Raw genomic sequence first — 21,215 nt, 5'->3', positions numbered from 1 at the left:
AAAACAAGCCTGGAAATACGGAATTCAGTGTAACACTAAATGCGTACGGAGTCCGGATAGGAGATTGTGCGTAGTGAATTATATGAAAGAGTATGTGCAGCCGACACAGAATCTAAGAGGGATGGAGAGACATTTATTAGTAGCTTATAAGAAGACCCACCGTCGTGCATCAAAGCAAACAATTGGACGTTGGATTAAGACTGTCCTACATGACGCTGGTATCGATACACAGATATTCAGTGCTCACTCCACAAGGGCGGCCTCTACGTCGGCAGCACAAAGGAGTGAGTGCCTATGTCAGAAAGGGCTGGATGGGTGGCTGAGAAGACATTCAGAAAATTTTATTGCAAGCCTTTACAAGACACTGGCCAATTTGCCCAGGCTTTACTAAAAAAAAAAAATGACTTGGCAACTTCAGTCAACCTATGGAATGGCAGTCTGCACAGAGTGCACAGGTATGTCTGCCTGTAGTGATGTAGCCCAGATTCTGGACGTTTTTTATCATTACGCATGCACCACAGTGTGCCGCTCCATAGCTTATCGCGCTATCCCTTGTAACCGCTCGATGCCAACAAACCTGTCTGTACGCCCGAAAAAAAAAACAAAACAAAACAAAAACAAAAACAAAAAACGTCCAGAATGGTTTGACAGTGCGTAGGGTCAAAAGTTCACATTAGGTATGCTGACGTAATGCCCTATCTCTCGCAAGCTCATTGCGTATGCATGAAAACTAAGGGATCGATCACAGAAAAGAGTTCTGTGGGATCGATCGATCTGCAGCCAGCTGTGTGCATTGCACCGTGAATACAGTGCGATCTACAACATGTACAATGTACCATAATTATGTGCACAGAGATGCCTGCATTTCTGCACAAAACACATTATCACAATCAAAGAGCGTACAGTTTGATCACAATGCAATGCGATACTTCAGTGAAGCTGTATGCATTGTTGCACAGCTGATTCGTGCAACGTTTTTGACTGGCTGAAAGTTATGTTTGGAGTCATCATTCTGTAGGACCTACTTTCACGTGGTGTTTTGGACTTTGTTGTGCCCAGATTCGATGATGACTTGAATATTATTCTTGAGATTGAAAATGGCGAGCTACAAATCGCCAGCTCGCCGATGTATGATTTGTGATGTGCCACTTCTAACGTCCAAACACTAAATAAAACTGCATGAACTCTGTGAAGGTCGTGAGATGTGGACTTCAAGAAAAGTTGGAAGATTTGTTTGGCGATGTTATTGTTGGTCAAGGGGATCAATATGGTTGTTTTTTTTGGGGGGGGGGGATAGTGCCAATCATATTCATTAAAGGGAATAATTTGGTCATCAATTATTCTTCATAATATTGTATGATGAAAGATTCAGAAATCAAAGAAATTCTTTAATTGACATAGGTACAGTACTTGTATGCACCTGTTTTCACTATTATCTGGCCCACTGAATAACAATGTAATTTTGTAATGTAAGCTCAGGGCTGTTAAACTAGGAGCTGGCTGCTGGTCAATTTACCCCACCAAGCCCAAAAGGTTTGACCCCTCAGAGTTGCTGGGACCACCCTCCTCATTGAAAAAAAATGGGCGTCAGCCTGGTCCCTGAGGGCGGGTTCGGCCCACAGGGAACCCCCCCCCCCCCCCGAAAAGGCCCTCCGGCGGGTGTAATTTACCCCATGGAGCCCATGGACCAAACTTGGCCTATTAAAAAATGAATGTCCTATGTGTGTACATAATCAAAATATAAAAACTGACAAAATATCTGGTTGGGAAAGGGGTTGCCAGACCGCTTGTTTGCATGTACAAAACCTCGTTTTTGGTCAAGGAGTCTGCGCCAAGACTACACTGTCCCATAGGCCCTGTACTGTAGCGTCTCCCAACAGTCCGAGGGACAGTGCCAGTTAGTGCATGTAGTAGTCTTGGCGCAGACTCCTTGACGCTCAACAAGCGTTTGTGCCTGCAAACTACCCGTTAAACCCTGGGACCCAGGGTGTTTGCATCCAGAAATTCACCACACACACACACACACACACGCGCGCGCACTCACACACATACACACACACACACACATGACTCTATGTACTGAGCTTTCTCAATACTATTAATGCAGACATTATATCTTGCACTTAATAAAATAAATGTCAGGCCTATAAGATGTTCATACCTTTTGAATGTTTTACATGGATACTATCAATACACCTATAAGGAACACTGAAGAAATTTGAAATTTGCGTGAAGTTGTATTATGTTTTACTGGCCACCCAGCCTACTTATTCTGTATGATGTATTCACCTTATGAGAAACAAATACAGCTTTCCAGAAAATGCTGAAATAAAGCCTTTGTTGTCAGTAGACTTCAGTTTCAGACCAACCACAACTAATGGCCATTTGTATAACAGATTTAAGTAAACATTAATTTTTCATCAACAGTGCATAAACATGCCTTTAATAAAGTTTATGTCAACAAGAGGAAGTCGGATATAGCTTGGATTACTGTCTTTTCTCCTGCTTGATATCCTCTTTTGAATACAAATAACAAGTTTCAATCTTCATATGATATAAGATTCTTTTGAAAACCTCAAACTAAAAACTTGTCATGTATTTGGCTGCTTTAAACCACCCTACGATGCATGAAATATAGGCAAGGATTACAGCATCCATGGCAACATTTCCTTTATTGACTCTAATAAATTCCAAATCGGAATACCTGCAACGTTACATTAAGAAATGGAGCTTAATGGTTTTTGAAATGATATCTATCCAATTTCATACTCAGTAGTGGATGTGACCTCATAGTTTTGGACAAATATTTGCATACCAATAAGAGTAATGAACATAATTATGGTGTTCTATTATAGATTATATACATGTTATATTGCTGAACTTCCTTGAAACATCAAGCCTCACAATAGAATGCTAACTTTCTGTAATGAAAATAACCAGGCTAAGAGCATTTACTTTGATCTTGTGTTCTTCCTATTTCTTCAGCACTTTTTTTTTTTTTGGTGGTCAACTTCTTATTTCTGGAGATACATTGTACTGGTACTTTTTTATTTGTGATAGTTCCCATACCCACACAAATGGTGCACATACTGCAAACACTGCCATTGACTGTGGCCAGTAGGTCTACACACCAAGTTAAAACATGAAATCATCAGCTTACTGAAATAGCTCTCTTTTTATATAGCATATAGGCTGAGAGCATTAATTTGGTCTTGTGGTCCCTTTATTCCTTCAGCACTTTTGTCAACTCCTTATTTCTGGAGATACTTCATCTTCAGTTCCCAAGCCCAACACAAACAAAACTCAACCTATGGTGTCACATATACTGCAAACAGCACATCATAGTATGATTGTCATTAACCCTGGACATATACACACAACATTGAAACATGAAATTACCAGCTGAAAGTTATGCTAGCTTAATTTCTTTAACAATAGCATGCACATTGAGAGCATTTACATGTTGTGTTCGTGTGTTCTCTTTTATATCAGAATTTTTGTCAACTCCTCAGTAAAGATATTACACTTTCAGGGTGTCACATACCATATAAAGAACAATGTAGTTAATGTTTATGATTTAGTTGTCTTTCAAAACCGTGGCAATTACACATGAAATCATGCATCACACTCTATAGTAGACTAAAGCCTACATAAATTAAGTATGATGTAGGCCTAATAAGCATTGCACATGTTTCAGTCACAATCTATGATTCCTGAACTGACCAGTATTTGGAATGAATTTATTTCATACAAATATCAAACAAATTGGTCTATCAGCCAGTATGATGCATGATTTGAGCTATTATATAACTGATGTCTACTCACAACAAAGGGTCTATTTCAGCATTTTCCAAAAATATATACGTATCACGATATTATGTATATTATTTTTTTTTGTCACATAAGGCTTTGTAAGGTGGATACATTATAAAGGGTAAGCAGGTTGTGGGGCCAGTAAAACACCATACAATTGCACACAAATTTCAAAATCTCTTCACTGCTCCTGCTTAAAGGTATGTTGAGAGTATCCATTAAAAGAATCAAAAGGTATGAACATCTTTATAGGTCGGACATTTTATATATGCAAGGTATCATGGCTGTATGGAGAAACCAGTGAACATGTTTTGTGTTACGGTATAGTATACATGGAGTCATGTGTGAACGTATGTATGTCCTACATGATTCATTTATATATTTTGTATTATTTATAATGTTTGATGTACACATGTATCACTCATAGGCCTTTTTAGGCCGGCCGTCCGTGTGACGGGTGTGATTTTTAAAGAATAAACTACTACTACTACTACTATGTGTGTGTGTGTGTGTGTATGTGTGTGCAATGTGTGTGTATTTTGTGAACAAGTGCCCCCAACAAGCACGCGCGCTCATACACGTCAAACAAAAACTTTGAATACTCACATGCACAGACACACACGCAATGGGCGATATAGGCTTATATCCATAATATATGGAAAAATGCTAGCAGGCTGACTGCATGTATTATTTTGGAATTGACGGTGGGTACGTTATAAAGAATGTACTTATTACATACATGTTCCAGTGCTGTGTAAGGTCGTGTGTGTGTGTGTGTGTGTGTGTGTGTGTGTGTGTCTTTTGTGTTGTGTGTGCGTGCGGCATGTTGCACATGTTGGACGCGTACGTACGGACGTTTTGAAAACTAAGACGTTGTGCAAATTGACAACAGTAGATACCTACCGATACTGTAAAACTGAGGTGAAATCGATGTTGATGCATGGTATATATAGATAAGTTGCTAGCAGAGACAATCAAAATGCACAGCGCCATAAGGCTGGAGTTACATGCAATAAAAGAAAATTCTCGAGTCTCGACCAGCGAAACGATGACGACCTTTTATTTACAAGACTACTTTTATATTATTTTACTATTCAATAACGATAACGATAGTAATCGTACATGCTTTTTAATTATATGATCATTGAAATCATTGGGATTATCGTTACGTATCATGATTGTTATTTTCACTCGTTATTCAAGTTTTTACCAACCAGGAGAAAAATGGTTTTGACGGTCAGGAAGCCATCTTGGCTCTTCCCCCCCCCCCCCCTCGCATAATGTAGGCTGAGGCTCTACCGGCCCACAAACGTGACAATTAATTTAGAGATGTCTGATCACACAGATCATAATTCATAATGATTGTGAGACAGACGCAGTTTGAAATGAGACTTTGAATAGTGATGGCAAAAATGCCATAAAATTGATGTTGATGATATGACTGTGTCCAATGCGTATCGTAAGCAACGGATTTGGCTTGCCAGCTTGCAAAAGACAGGAGACGAGCTAAAATTCAAAATGCACTCTCGCATGCAGCACCATAAAAGTGGAGTTCATGCATCATTAGAAAATTATCGATCAACCATGATTATTCAATTATCATGAGGAAAGGTCCGTAAACTGAATCATCGAGATATTGTGTGCAGCATGATAAGGCCAAAAAATAAAATGGTTTGTTTGCCCTTCGCGACCGACCGAAAATCACGGAAATTTCGGGTCGCGTTTTTTTTTTTTTTTTTTTTTTTTGCTCTTTCAAGTTTATTTTTTTCCCACAAATTTCATCTTCTACAAATTTGTGAATGGTTTTAAACCCAAAATTATCCATTTTAAGCTAGAGAAAGAATAAAAAAAAAGTCTAAAAATGTTTGTTTGTTTTTTCATCTCATCGACCCGTCGTAATTGTGGTCGGGCCGCGTCGGTCCACAGGCTACGTTTTATAGCTTGCATTGCATGCTACAATGTAGCTACCTTTTTGGCTCACATGCGTGCACGCGAACGAAATCCAGTCAATGCATGTATTATTATGCACTTAGTACAGGGCTGCACACTGGCGACATTCGCGCTAGCTTGCGCATTGGCGCTGCTCACGCACTGCCATGCCATGCAATACATGCAAAGCATGTATGCAGTGTAACTGCTTTTCGTTTGCTTGCGATCGGCGGTCATGCCAGACAAGAAGCATTGATAGAATTAGAAGCGCACGCATTTCTGGGTCATTTTACTCACGATCCGATCCCGGCTTCGCAGCAGCGTGGCAGTTGACATGTTAGAACTAATTTACTTGTGTCGATTTTTAGAAAAGTAAAAACATATTCGATATTCAGCGATGCAGTAAATGGATCTGATTGCGTTCAGTTTCATTTTACACAGTCATTTCACAAATGAATATTTTCATTCGTTCAGAATGATCTCACAATGAAGATGGGCGCAAAAAGGATCACGAAATCGGCCATCCGTGTACTTTTTAAGAACGCATGCACAAAATGTGAAGAGATAATACTAGGGAAAAAAAAAAATCATGAACTCATCGCAGTCCAGCTTACATATTTGAGGTAGAAATCGTCCCAAAAAGGATCATAAATTCGGCCGGCCGCGTCGTACACCTTTCAAAAGCTCATGTACGAAATGCGAAGAGATTATAGAGGAGAAAAAAAATAAAGGACACATTTGGTACGTGCATCATAAAAGATTACAGCCGAATAAAAATTCATGAAATCAACGCAATCCCGTTGAAATTTGAGGAAATAATAGGCGCAAAAAGGATCTTGAATTCAGTCCTGCATGCCGTGTTGGTTATCAAAACGCACGCACGGTAAATGCGACGAGATTATAGGGAGAAAAATAAAAAACACATTTTTACCCTTCTGGTGCGTGCATTACAAAAGATTACATCCGAAGTAATTAATGAAATCGCCACAAACCCGCTGATATTTGAGGTAGAAATAGGCGCAAAAAGGAACGTGAATTCGGCCGTGTCGTATACCTTTTAAGAACGCGGAAAGGACACAGTTTCATCCCCTTTTGGCGCTTGCATCATATAGATTACAGCCGAGTAGTAATTCATGAAAATTTCGCAATCCCGTTGAAATTTGAGTAAACAATAATAGGCGCAAAAAGAATCTCGAATTCGGCCCTGCATGCAGTGTATAGTTTTGAAAACGCATGCACAAATGCGAAGAGATTATCGGGAGAAAAATAAAGAACGCATTTTCAACCCTTCTGGTGCATGTATCACAAAAGATTACAGCCGAAATAATTAAACGAAATATCGCAATCCCGCTGATATTTGATGTAGAAATAGGCGCTAAAAGGATCGTAAATTCGGCCGTGTCGTATACGCATGTACGAAATGCGAAGAGATTATAGGGAGAAAAATACAGGACACATTTTCAACCCCTTTTGGCCCGTGCATCATAAAGATTACAGCCGAATAATAATTCATAAAATCATCGCAATCCCGTTGAAGTTTGAGGAAACAATAGGCGCAAAAAGAATCATGATTTTTGGCCGTGTCGTATATCTTTTAAGAACGCATTTACGGAATGCGAAGAGATTATGGGGAGAAAAATAAATAACGCATTTTCAACCATTCTAGCTGGTGCGTGCATCACAAAAGATTACATCCGAAGTATTTATGAAATCGTCACAATCCCGCTGACATTTGAGGTAGAAATAGGCGCAAAAAAGTATCATGAATGCGGCCGTGTGGTACATCTTTTAAGAACGCACTTACGAAATTCGAAGAGTTTATCGGGAAAAAATAAAGGACGCATTTTCAACCCCTTTTGGCGCGTGCATCGTAAAATATTACAGCCGAAGTAATTTATGAAATCGTCACAATCCCGCTTATATTTGAGGTGGAAATGTGCGCAAAAAGGATTGCGAATTCGGCCCTGCGTGTCGTGTACCTTTCAAGAACGCATGCACAAATGCGAAGAGATTATCGGGAGAAAAATAAAGAACCCCTTGTATCGCGTGCATCAGAAAATATCACAGCTAAAATAATTCATTAAATCATCGCAATCCAACTGACCACCAAGAGCACGTTACGCAGCAAGTTCGTGCGCTGATGTTTAGAAAAAGTCACAAACGCATTTGATACAATCTGATTTTGTTCATTACCATTTTACACTAATTCACAAACATTCTAATTTTTTCCTGTCTTTAAATTTCTTGTGCAATAAATAATGCAAGTTTAAAAAAAAATTAATCTGTAAAATGTACATGGGGGGGGGGGGTACATCCATAAAAAAACAAGGAAATAAGTTTGCAAGTCATTTAATGTTTTTTTATGTTGTCGTTGTTGACCAGTAAATTTTCTGTTCGGACCTGTAAAAAATGGTAAAACGGGGCATTTACCGGTCCGACAGAGACAGGTCGGACCGGCAGAAAAAATGGGTTAGTGTGCAGCCCTTCACAAGATGGCTACTTTTGCAGCATCCGTTACCAGCTGTCATGGCACCAAAAGTGTTTGGAGTTCAGTTGCCAGCATCTCACTGGAAGGTACTTTTTTGGAGCTGTTTGCAAAATTTAACAAAGATGAACGTTATAAGTGTTTGTCAGTGAGCGTTTCTGCCTCGCGTACCGGGCCCTGGCAAGACGTAAATTTGAATGAATCTCTTGGAGTTTTGAGTGCATTGACATGGAAAAAAGGGTACCCTGTATTAAAAAAAAAAACAAAAACAAAAACAAAAAAAAAAACGACCTACCGACTCTCTTGGGTTTTGACAATTAAAGGCAAACAAACACTTTTTTTTTTTTTTTGGCCTAAGCATCGTTTATAGCAGCATTTTTCTGAACGTCCACCATCAATACTCTTACTTCAGCAACTAATTCGCAAACGAATAATAGACCATTCTGAAAATAAAGGCTTGGTAGCAAGCATACTTGGCGAAATGCAGGCAGCGCAATCGTAATGTACTCGCAGCGCAGTACAGTATATACTTTGTAGATGATGATTAGCGGGGAATTGAACATACCGAATGTTCCCAAAGTGTTTGAAATTTCCAACCCTGAGGGTCGAACGTTTATTATTATTATTATTATTATATGGGTTAGTCAAATACAATCATTATCAATTGATTTCACGCTCTGAAAGTGGCGCATCAAACCGTACACCACACACACCGTGTACCACCATAGAGATACAGCTCTATGCCGTGTACCTTATTATCGATATCATGGTACGCTTAGCGTAAAAGGTCCAGCACGCGCACAACGCACTCGATCGCGCTAGCTCGCGCGCGCAGAGCCAAATTCACTGTGCGCGCGGGTATTTGTTAATTGAAAATGTTTTCCCGTGGGAGAACATAACAAGAATGTTCGCCCATGGGCGAACATAACGAATGTACCTCCATCACGTGACTGTGTTTAGCCAATCACTAACCGGTATTTGACTAACCCATTTAATATTATACAATGTACTCGTACGTACATAGTACATGTACCTATACGTGTATAAAATGCTGTATAATGTATACCTGTGTGTATAGTATGTGTACGTATATAGGCCTATTTGTGTTGTTTGAAGGTTTGCATGGTGAAGTTAATTAGGAAGAAAGATTTGCGGTGACACCATGTGTATGTAGTCCTTAACCGGATCGTAGTTTGGAAGAAGAGCTTAGAAAGAGGAGAAACGAAGAGGGAAGCGACATATGGGGGTTGTGAGGAGGGCAAAAAGTGAAGAGTGGGAGACAGTAATGGGCTGGAAGTTGAAGTTGCACTAGTGGAGACAGTAGAGAAAGGAACACAGAGAGTGGTAAGGAAGAATAGTGTGAGAATCAAGTAAGATGTTCGGACATCGTTAGAAGGGGAAAGATGAGATAGAAGGGAAGAGGAAGAGGAAGGAGTTGAATGTTGGAGAATCATGGAGATAGGGAAGAGCAGTGAAGATTCATGAAACCAAGAGAACGAAGTCGGCGAACAGTGTGACTATGGAATGCGAATGAATGGAGAAAGGACGATTAACAGAAATAAGGAGGGGTAAGCAGAGGAGAAGTGAGAATATGCGGAGAGAAGGGAGAGAGAGAGAGGGGGGGGGGGCAATGAAAAGAAGAAAAGAACAAATTGAAATTCAAGACGTAAATTAGAGGGAGCTATTGTAGATCCTAGAATTAAATGCTGCTGCGGAAAAGAAAAATAAATGGAGAGGAAATTGATGACAGTTAAATCCTGAAAAGGTTCCTGTGGGAGAAATGCAAAAAATGAGAAATTAAAATAAGGTTAAAGTGTAGACCTGAGGAGAGAAGACAAGAGAAATAACCTGTAAAGAAATGTGTAAATTAAAACTAGTGGTCCTGAAAAGGACCGTTGGGTTGTATGGAAGGAAGAAATAAAAGAAGAAGAAAAGAAGAAAGAAGAGAACAGAACAGAAAGAAAGGAAAAGATAAGTAGTGTAGAAACAGACAAAAAGTGTAAGAGAGAGAGAGAGAGAGAGAGAGGAAAGAGAAATGAAACACTGAGTAAAGGTACACAGCTAGTGAAAGTAGAGCAAGAAGTCTAGTTATAAGAATAACTAGGAGAACCGAGGAACTTGACGTTTCGGGCAGGTTGACTGTCCTTCGTCAGAAGTGAAGCGTGATCTGAGGAGAGGCGGGCTATGTATGGAGAATGCGGACCTAGATGGAAGAGGTCGGTCAAGGCGGGCTCGCAGGCGGGCTGAGCGTCGGCTGTTGGTGGAGTGTTGTGGTCGTTGATGCGTTCTATTGTTCTTTGGGTGTGTTAGTGGGGGAGTACATTTGTGATGGCTAACTTGGCTGTTAGTAGGTCGTGCCCGGAGATTGGAGTCCGGGTTGGTAGATGGGGTGGACGCCTGTGGTGTGAATGAATTGTGTCGGTGAGGGCGTCTTCTGGAACCAGCGATAGGTGTGGTCGTGAGTGGAAGGCGCGGTTGACGTCGTGGGCGCTGTTGTGAAGAGGTGGGGGAAGAATTATGAGAGGAAGAAGTAGAGGGGGGAATGTGCTGTGGAGAGAGTGTGTTGTTGTTGTCATTGTTGCTGTTTGATTGTTTGTTGATGAGAGGAAGCCAGATGTTGTTGATGTGGAGTCCAGTATCCTGTGTAACAGTGTCGTGTGTGTGAATTTCTATGGCTTCTCTGATGCGTCGTGTGTTCCAGTTTTTGATGGATGTGATGAGTTTGCTGTCTTCCCAGTTGATGCGATGTTGCGACTGTTGAGCGTGTTTCACGATGGCTGACTTTTCCCATTCCGAACGTCTGTAGCATGTTTTGTGTTCTTTCAGTCTGGTCTCTAGCGATCTCCCTGTTTCACCTATGTAGACTTTGCCGCATTCGCATGGGATACGGTAGACACCTGGTTGTTTGTGTCTGGAGTGCTTGTCTTTGTGTGAGTGCAATGAATTGTGAAGTTTGTTGGAAGATGAATGACGGACCTGGATGTTGGCGGACTTGAAGATGCGTTGTAGTTTGTGCGAGGTGGCGCCGAGGTAGGGAAGATTTACAGTTGTGATGGGCTGTTCCTTGGCTGCTTGGTTGGGATGAGAAGGTGCTTGAGTGTTGATTTTGTGCTTGGGGTATTGGTTGATAGTGGTGAGTGTGTCTGTGATATGTTCGAGTTCTTGTCGAAGATGTTCTTTGTCGCTGATTTGATGAGCACGTCGGACGAGAGCGTTCGGTACTGACTGACGGACTGCTGGATGATGGAAGGAGCGGTAGTGAAGATATCTGTCTGTGTGAGTGGGTTTGCGGTAGACCTGGTGAGAGAAAGTGCCAGCGTTGGTCTTTGTGACGAGAACATCGAGGAAGGGGAGAGAATGGTTGTGTTCCGTTTCCACTGTGAATGAGATGTTGGAATGTTGTTCGTTGAGGTGTGTGAGGAAGTCGTCCAGTTGATCTGCTTGGTGTGGCCAGATGGTGAAGATGTCGTCGACATACCGGAGCCAGAGTGAAGGTTTGTGTTGTGCCGTGGCTAGTGCGTGACTTTCGAAATGTTCCATGTAAATGTTGGCAATGATCGGTGAGAGGGGGGAGCCCATGGCTGCGCCTTGTTGCTGTTTGTAGTGTGTGTCCCTCCATCGGAAGGAGGTAGAATTGAGACATGTGAGGAGGAGGTCGTGTATCTGTTGTGGTGTGAGTTGTGTTCTGGAAGAAAGAGAAGGGTCATCGGTGAGACGTTGTTTGATGATGTCACAGGCTTCGTTGACAGGAACGCTGGTGAAGAGTGATTCTACATCAAAGCTGACGAGGGTGTCTGTAGGGTTGATAGTAGTTTGAGAGAGAATGTCAATGAAGTGTTTGGAATTGTTAATGTGGTGTTCTGTGTTGCCAACGAGTGGCTGTAGAATGTCTGACAGGTGTTTGGCTGTTTCGTAGCAAGGGGAACCTCGTGTAGAAATGATGGGGCGGAGAGGCACTGATGGCTTGTGAATTTTGGGTTGCCCGAAGAGGATGGGACATCTGCTGGAGGAGGCACGGAGTCTGAAATAAAGCTGTTGAGGAAGGGCATTTGATCGATGAAGTTCGAGGAGCTTGGCGTTGAGTTTCCTCTCGGTGGCAGGAGTCGGGTCACGTTTCAGTTCGGTGTATGTGGGGGTGTGAAGGATGTCTTGTATCTTTTGTTCGTATTGTGTTTTGTCCATGACGACCGTGGCGTTGCCTTTGTCTGCTTGAATGATATGGATGGATGCGTTGCTTTGTAGAGTCTTCACCGCTGTTCGTTCTTCTTTGTTGAGGTTGGGCTGCGGTGGCTTAGCTGTGGAGAGAGCTTGAGTAACAAGGAGTCGAATGTTGTCGGCTGCGGCTTTGTTCAGGTATCTGAGCTTGGGTTCCGTTTGTTGTATGATTTCTGTGAAAGGAATCTTCTTGGGTGGTGTTGCGAAGTTAAGCCCAAGGGATAACACGTTGTGTTCGGCTTGTGTGAGGTTGTGCTGGCTTAAATTGACAACTGTGTTGCGGGCGGCGGGCGGCTTGTCTCGTGTGTATGTATGGGTATGGCTGTTATGTAGTGTGTTGAACTTCCGTATCTGCTTCTCTCTGGTGCGAAGGAAGGTGGTCCTTGCTGTGTGAGAGTTGAAGGTCTGTATCTTCTGGAGGTCGGCATGATGTAGTGTTTGTGACAAGTGTGTTTGTGAGGTGTTGATTTGTTGATCGATTGTGTGAAGTTCTTGTCGAGTATGGGCAATGCGTTCTCTGGTGAGGGAGAGGCCGGCTTGGTGAAGAATACGTCGAGCACGTGGAGTTTGTATGGTTGATTTCAGCTGTAGACCAGGAGGGATGATACTGTGATCTCGGCATCTTTTCAGAAAGGTGAGATGATTGGAGAGTTTAGATTGTTTGACTAGGTTCCGTTGAAGTAGGCGAGAAGATCGTTGAGTTTGCTCCCCGTAGAGCTCGGTTATGTGTTGTTTGAAGGTTTGCATGGTGAAGTTAATTAGGAAGAAAGATTTGCGGTGACACCATGTGTATGTAGTCCTTAACCGGATCGTAGTTTGGAAGAAGAGCTTAGAAAGAGGAGAAACGAAGAGGGAAGCGACATATGGGGGTTGTGAGGAGGGCAAAAAGTGAAGAGTGGGAGACAGTAATGGGCTGGAAGTTGAAGTTGCACTAGTGGAGACAGTAGAGAAAGGAACACAGAGAGTGGTAAGGAAGAATAGTGTGAGAATCAAGTAAGATGTTCGGACATCGTTAGAAGGGGAAAGATGAGATAGAAGGGAAGAGGAAGAGGAAGGAGTTGAATGTTGGAGAATCATGGAGATAGGGAAGAGCAGTGAAGATTCATGAAACCAAGAGAACGAAGTCGGCGAACAGTGTGACTATGGAATGCGAATGAATGGAGAAAGGACGATTAACAGAAATAAGGAGGGGTAAGCAGAGGAGAAGTGAGAATATGCGGAGAGAAGGGAGAGAGAGAGAGGGGGGGGGGGGCAATGAAAAGAAGAAAAGAACAAATTGAAATTCAAGACGTAAATTAGAGGGAGCTATTGTAGATCCTAGAATTAAATGCTGCTGCGGAAAAGAAAAATAAATGGAGAGGAAATTGATGACAGTTAAATCCTGAAAAGGTTCCTGTGGGAGAAATGCAAAAAATGAGAAATTAAAATAAGGTTAAAGTGTAGACCTGAGGAGAGAAGACAAGAGAAATAACCTGTAAAGAAATGTGTAAATTAAAACTAGTGGTCCTGAAAAGGACCGTTGGGTTGTATGGAAGGAAGAAATAAAAGAAGAAGAAAAGAAGAAAGAAGAGAACAGAACAGAAAGAAAGGAAAAGATAAGTAGTGTAGAAACAGACAAAAAGTGTAAGAGAGAGAGAGAGAGAGAGAGAGGAAAGAGAAATGAAACACTGAGTAAAGGTACACAGCTAGTGAAAGTAGAGCAAGAAGTCTAGTTATAAGAATAACTAGGAGAACCGAGGAACTTGACGTTTCGGGCAGGTTGACTGTCCTTCGTCAGAAGTGAAGCGTGATCTGAGGAGAGGCGGGCTATGTATGGAGAATGCGGACCTAGATGGAAGAGGTCGGTCAAGGCGGGCTCGCAGGCGGGCTGAGCGTCGGCTGTTGGTGGAGTGTTGTGGTCGTTGATGCGTTCTATTGTTCTTTGGGTGTGTTAGTGGGGGAGTACATTTGTGATGGCTAACTTGGCTGTTAGTAGGTCGTGCCCGGAGATTGGAGTCCGGGTTGGTAGATGGGGTGGACGCCTGTGGTGTGAATGAATTGTGTCGGTGAGGGCGTCTTCTGGAACCAGCGATAGGTGTGGTCGTGAGTGGAAGGCGCGGTTGACGTCGTGGGCGCTGTTGTGAAGAGGTGGGGGAAGAATTATGAGAGGAAGAAGTAGAGGGGGGAATGTGCTGTGGAGAGAGTGTGTTGTTGTTGTCATTGTTGCTGTTTGATTGTTTGTTGATGAGAGGAAGCCAGATGTTGTTGATGTGGAGTCCAGTATCCTGTGTAACAGTGTCGTGTGTGTGAATTTCTATGGCTTCTCTGATGCGTCGTGTGTTCCAGTTTTTGATGGATGTGATGAGTTTGCTGTCTTCCCAGTTGATGCGATGTTGCGACTGTTGAGCGTGTTTCACGATGGCTGACTTTTCCCATTCCGAACGTCTGTAGCATGTTTTGTGTTCTTTCAGTCTGGTCTCTAGCGATCTCCCTGTTTCACCTATGTAGACTTTGCCGCATTCGCATGGGATACGGTAGACACCTGGTTGTTTGTGTCTGGAGTGCTTGTCTTTGTGTGAGTGCAATGAATTGTGAAGTTTGTTGGAAGATGAATGACGGACCTGGATGTTGGCGGACTTGAAGATGCGTTGTAGTTTGTGCGAGGTGGCGCCGAGGTAGGGAAGATTTAACAGTTGTGATGGGCTGTTCCTTGGCTGCTTGGTTGGGATGAGAAGGTGCTTGAGTGTTGATTTTGTGCTTGGGGTATTGGTTGATAGTGGTGAGTGTGTCTGTGATATGTTCGAGTTCTTGTCGAAGATGTTCTTTGTCGCTGATTTGATGAGCACGTCGGACGAGAGCGTTCGGTACTGACTGACGGACTGCTGGATGATGGAAGGAGCGGTAGTGAAGATATCTGTCTGTGTGAGTGGGTTTGCGGTAGACCTGGTGAGAGAAAGTGCCAGCGTTGGTCTTTGTGACGAGAACATCGAGGAAGGGGAGAGAATGGTTGTGTTCCGTTTCCACTGTGAATGAGATGTTGGAATGTTGTTCGTTGAGGTGTGTGAGGAAGTCGTCCAGTTGATCTGCTTGGTGTGGCCAGATGGTGAAGATGTCGTCGACATACCGGAGCCAGAGTGAAGGTTTGTGTTGTGCCGTGGCTAGTGCGTGACTTTCGAAATGTTCCATGTAAATGTTGGCAATGATCGGTGAGAGGGGGGAGCCCATGGCTGCGCCTTGTTGCTGTTTGTAGTGTGTGTCCCTCCATCGGAAGGAGGTAGAATTGAGACATGTGAGGAGGAGGTCGTGTATCTGTTGTGGTGTGAGTTGTGTTCTGGAAGAAAGAGAAGGGTCATCGGTGAGACGTTGTTTGATGATGTCACAGGCTTCGTTGACAGGAACGCTGGTGAAGAGTGATTCTACATCAAAGCTGACGAGGGTGTCTGTAGGGTTGATAGTAGTTTGAGAGAGAATGTCAATGAAGTGTTTGGAATTGTTAATGTGGTGTTCTGTGTTGCCAACGAGTGGCTGTAGAATGTCTGACAGGTGTTTGGCTGTTTCGTAGCAAGGGGAACCTCGTGTAGAAATGATGGGGCGGAGAGGCACTGATGGCTTGTGAATTTTGGGTTGCCCGAAGAGGATGGGACATCTGCTGGAGGAGGCACGGAGTCTGAAATAAAGCTGTTGAGGAAGGGCATTTGATCGATGAAGTTCGAGGAGCTTGGCGTTGAGTTTCCTCTCGGTGGCAGGAGTCGGGTCACGTTTCAGTTCGGTGTATGTGGGGGTGTGAAGGATGTCTTGTATCTTTTGTTCGTATTGTGTTTTGTCCATGACGACCGTGGCGTTGCCTTTGTCTGCTTGAATGATATGGATGGATGCGTTGCTTTGTAGAGTCTTCACCGCTGTTCGTTCTTCTTTGTTGAGGTTGGGCTGCGGTGGCTTAGCTGTGGAGAGAGCTTGAGTAACAAGGAGTCGAATGTTGTCGGCTGCGGCTTTGTTCAGGTATCTGAGCTTGGGTTCCGTTTGTTGTATGATTTCTGTGAAAGGAATCTTCTTGGGTGGTGTTGCGAAGTTAAGCCCAAGGGATAACACGTTGTGTTCGGCTTGTGTGAGGTTGTGCTGGCTTAAATTGACAACTGTGTTGCGGGCGGCGGGCGGCTTGTCTCGTGTGTATGTATGGGTATGGCTGTTATGTAGTGTGTTGAACTTCCGTATCTGCTTCTCTCTGGTGCGAAGGAAGGTGGTCCTTGCTGTGTGAGAGTTGAAGGTCTGTATCTTCTGGAGGTCGGCATGATGTAGTGTTTGTGACAAGTGTGTTTGTGAGGTGTTGATTTGTTGATCGATTGTGTGAAGTTCTTGTCGAGTATGGGCAATGCGTTCTCTGGTGAGGGAGAGGCCGGCTTGGTGAAGAATACGTCGAGCACGTGGAGTTTGTATGGTTGATTTCAGCTGTAGACCAGGAGGGATGATACTGTGATCTCGGCATCTTTTCAGAAAGGTGAGATGATTGGAGAGTTTAGATTGTTTGACTAGGTTCCGTTGAAGTAGGCGAGAAGATCGTTGAGTTTGCTCCCCGTAGAGCTCGGTTATGTGTTGTTTGAAGGTTTGCATGGTGAAGTTAATTAGGAAGAAAGATTTGCGGTGACACCATGTGTATGTAGTCCTTAACCGGATCGTAGTTTGGAAGAAGAGCTTAGAAAGAGGAGAAACGAAGAGGGAAGCGACATATGGGGGTTGTGAGGAGGGCAAAAAGTGAAGAGTGGGAGACAGTAATGGGCTGGAAGTTGAAGTTGCACTAGTGGAGACAGTAGAGAAAGGAACACAGAGAGTGGTAAGGAAGAATAGTGTGAGAATCAAGTAAGATGTTCGGACATCGTTAGAAGGGGAAAGATGAGATAGAAGGGAAGAGGAAGAGGAAGGAGTTGAATGTTGGAGAATCATGGAGATAGGGAAGAGCAGTGAAGATTCATGAAACCAAGAGAACGAAGTCGGCGAACAGTGTGACTATGGAATGCGAATGAATGGAGAAAGGACGATTAACAGAAATAAGGAGGGGTAAGCAGAGGAGAAGTGAGAATATGCGGAGAGAAGGGAGAGAGAGAGAGGGGGGGGGCAATGAAAAGAAGAAAAGAACAAATTGAAATTCAAGACGTAAATTAGAGGGAGCTATTGTAGATCCTAGAATTAAATGCTGCTGCGGAAAAGAAAAATAAATGGAGAGGAAATTGATGACAGTTAAATCCTGAAAAGGTTCCTGTGGGAGAAATGCAAAAAATGAGAAATTAAAATAAGGTTAAAGTGTAGACCTGAGGAGAGAAGACAAGAGAAATAACCTGTAAAGAAATGTGTAAATTAAAACTAGTGGTCCTGAAAAGGACCGTTGGGTTGTATGGAAGGAAGAAATAAAAGAAGAAGAAAAGAAGAAAGAAGAGAACAGAACAGAAAGAAAGGAAAAGATAAGTAGTGTAGAAACAGACAAAAAGTGTAAGAGAGAGAGAGAGAGAGAGAGAGGAAAGAGAAATGAAACACTGAGTAAAGGTACACAGCTAGTGAAAGTAGAGCAAGAAGTCTAGTTATAAGAATAACTAGGAGAACCGAGGAACTTGACGTTTCGGGCAGGTTGACTGTCCTTCGTCAGAAGTGAAGCGTGATCTGAGGAGAGGCGGGCTATGTATGGAGAATGCGGACCTAGATGGAAGAGGTCGGTCAAGGCGGGCTCGCAGGCGGGCTGAGCGTCGGCTGTTGGTGGAGTGTTGTGGTCGTTGATGCGTTCTATTGTTCTTTGGGTGTGTTAGTGGGGGAGTACATTTGTGATGGCTAACTTGGCTGTTAGTAGGTCGTGCCCGGAGATTGGAGTCCGGGTTGGTAGATGGGGTGGACGCCTGTGGTGTGAATGAATTGTGTCGGTGAGGGCGTCTTCTGGAACCAGCGATAGGTGTGGTCGTGAGTGGAAGGCGCGGTTGACGTCGTGGGCGCTGTTGTGAAGAGGTGGGGGAAGAATTATGAGAGGAAGAAGTAGAGGGGGGAATGTGCTGTGGAGAGAGTGTGTTGTTGTTGTCATTGTTGCTGTTTGATTGTTTGTTGATGAGAGGAAGCCAGATGTTGTTGATGTGGAGTCCAGTATCCTGTGTAACAGTGTCGTGTGTGTGAATTTCTATGGCTTCTCTGATGCGTCGTGTGTTCCAGTTTTTGATGGATGTGATGAGTTTGCTGTCTTCCCAGTTGATGCGATGTTGCGACTGTTGAGCGTGTTTCACGATGGCTGACTTTTCCCATTCCGAACGTCTGTAGCATGTTTTGTGTTCTTTCAGTCTGGTCTCTAGCGATCTCCCTGTTTCACCTATGTAGACTTTGCCGCATTCGCATGGGATACGGTAGACACCTGGTTGTTTGTGTCTGGAGTGCTTGTCTTTGTGTGAGTGCAATGAATTGTGAAGTTTGTTGGAAGATGAATGACGGACCTGGATGTTGGCGGACTTGAAGATGCGTTGTAGTTTGTGCGAGGTGGCGCCGAGGTAGGGAAGATTTACAGTTGTGATGGGCTGTTCCTTGGCTGCTTGGTTGGGATGAGAAGGTGCTTGAGTGTTGATTTTGTGCTTGGGGTATTGGTTGATAGTGGTGAGTGTGTCTGTGATATGTTCGAGTTCTTGTCGAAGATGTTCTTTGTCGCTGATTTGATGAGCACGTCGGACGAGAGCGTTCGGTACTGACTGACGGACTGCTGGATGATGGAAGGAGCGGTAGTGAAGATATCTGTCTGTGTGAGTGGGTTTGCGGTAGACCAGGTCTACCGCAAACCCACTCACACAGACAGATATCTTCACTACCGCTCCTTCCATCATCCAGCAGTCCGTCAGTCAGTACCGAACGCTCTCGTCCGACGTGCTCATCAAATCAGCGACAAAGAACATCTTCGACAAGAACTCGAACATATCACAGACACACTCACCACTATCAACCAATACCCCAAGCACAAAATCAACACTCAAGCACCTTCTCATCCCAACCAAGCAGCCAAGGAACAGCCCATCACAACTGTAAATCTTCCCTACCTCGGCGCCACCTCGCACAAACTACAACGCATCTTCAAGTCCGCCAACATCCAGGTCCGTCATTCATCTTCCAACAAACTTCACAATTCATTGCACTCACACAAAGACAAGCACTCCAGACACAAACAACCAGGTGTCTACCGTATCCCATGCGAATGCGGCAAAGTCTACATAGGTGAAACAGGGAGATCGCTAGAGACCAGACTGAAAGAACACAAAACATGCTACAGACGTTCGGAATGGGAAAAGTCAGCCATCGTGAAACACGCTCAACAGTCGCAACATCGCATCAACTGGGAAGACAGCAAACTCATCACATCCATCAAAAACTGGAACACACGACGCATCAGAGAAGCCATAGAAATTCACACACACGACACTGTTACACAGGATACTGGACTCCACATCAACAACATCTGGCTTCCTCTCATCAACAAACAATCAAACAGCAACAATGACAACAACAACACACTCTCTCCACAGCACATTCCCCCCTCTACTTCTTCCTCTCATAATTCTTCCCCCACCTCTTCACAACAGCGCCCACGACGTCAACCGCGCCTTCCACTCACGACCACACCTATCGCTGGTTCCAGAAGACGCCCTCACCGACACAATTCATTCACACCACAGGCGTCCACCCCATCTACCAACCCGGACTCCAATCTCCGGGCACGACCTACTAACAGCCAAGTTAGCCATCACAAATGTACTCCCCCACTAACACACCCAAAGAACAATAGAACGCATCAACGACCACAACACTCCACCAACAGCCGACGCTCAGCCCGCCTGCGAGCCCGCCTTGACCGACCTCTTCCATCTAGGTCCGCATTCTCCATACATAGCCCGCCTCTCCTCAGATCACGCTTCACTTCTGACGAAGGACAGTCAACCTGCCCGAAACGTCAAGTTCCTCGGTTCTCCTAGTTATTCTTATAACTAGACTTCTTGCTCTACTTTCACTAGCTGTGTACCTTTACTCAGTGTTTCATTTCTCTTTCCTCTCTCTCTCTCTCTCTCTCTCTTACACTTTTTGTCTGTTTCTACACTACTTATCTTTTCCTTTCTTTCTGTTCTGTTCTCTTCTTTCTTCTTTTCTTCTTCTTTTATTTCTTCCTTCCATACAACCCAACGGTCCTTTTCAGGACCACTAGTTTTAATTTACACATTTCTTTACAGGTTATTTCTCTTGTCTTCTCTCCTCAGGTCTACACTTTAACCTTATTTTAATTTCTCATTTTTTGCATTTCTCCCACAGGAACCTTTTCAGGATTTAACTGTCATCAATTTCCTCTCCATTTATTTTTCTTTTCCGCAGCAGCATTTAATTCTAGGATCTACAATAGCTCCCTCTAATTTACGTCTTGAATTTCAATTTGTTCTTTTCTTCTTTTCATTGCCCCCCCCCCCCCTCTCTCTCTCTCCCTTCTCTCCGCATATTCTCACTTCTCCTCTGCTTACCCCTCCTTATTTCTGTTAATCGTCCTTTCTCCATTCATTCGCATTCCATAGTCACACTGTTCGCCGACTTCGTTCTCTTGGTTTCATGAATCTTCACTGCTCTTCCCTATCTCCATGATTCTCCAACATTCAACTCCTTCCTCTTCCTCTTCCCTTCTATCTCATCTTTCCCCTTCTAACGATGTCCGAACATCTTACTTGATTCTCACACTATTCTTCCTTACCACTCTCTGTGTTCCTTTCTCTACTGTCTCCACTAGTGCAACTTCAACTTCCAGCCC

General features: G+C 43.5%; 2 protein-coding genes across 2 annotated transcripts; both read right to left on the bottom strand.

The window, feature by feature from the left end:
- Positions 1 to 10,327: 10,327 nt before the first annotated feature.
- On the bottom strand, positions 10,328 to 13,189 carry LOC140245765 (uncharacterized). Its single transcript, XM_072325289.1, has one exon. The coding sequence runs from the start codon at positions 13,187 to 13,189 to the stop codon at positions 10,328 to 10,330; it is 2,862 nt and encodes a 953-aa protein (XP_072181390.1).
- A 977-nt stretch (positions 13,190 to 14,166) lies between these two features.
- Positions 14,167 to 17,029, bottom strand: LOC140245764 (uncharacterized). Its single transcript, XM_072325288.1, is given in 2 exon segments — positions 14,167 to 15,483; positions 15,485 to 17,029. Coding segments are annotated over 2 exon segments (2,862 nt in total).
- Between the last annotated feature and the right edge of the window lie 4,186 nt (positions 17,030 to 21,215).

This window comes from Diadema setosum, unplaced genomic scaffold, assembly GCF_964275005.1.
Source record: "Diadema setosum unplaced genomic scaffold, eeDiaSeto1 scaffold_31, whole genome shotgun sequence".
In the NCBI taxonomy this organism is placed as follows: Eukaryota; Metazoa; Echinodermata; class Echinoidea; order Diadematoida; family Diadematidae; genus Diadema; species Diadema setosum.
The sequence above is the reverse complement of the archived record's forward strand: the minus strand, read 5'-3'. Positions and strand labels throughout refer to the sequence as shown.

What these genes read in the sequence shown, in the direction of transcription:
- LOC140245765 (XM_072325289.1), bottom strand. Translation starts at nt 13,189, where the DNA reads ATGCAAACCTTCAAACAACACATAACCGAGCTCTACGGGGAGCAAACT.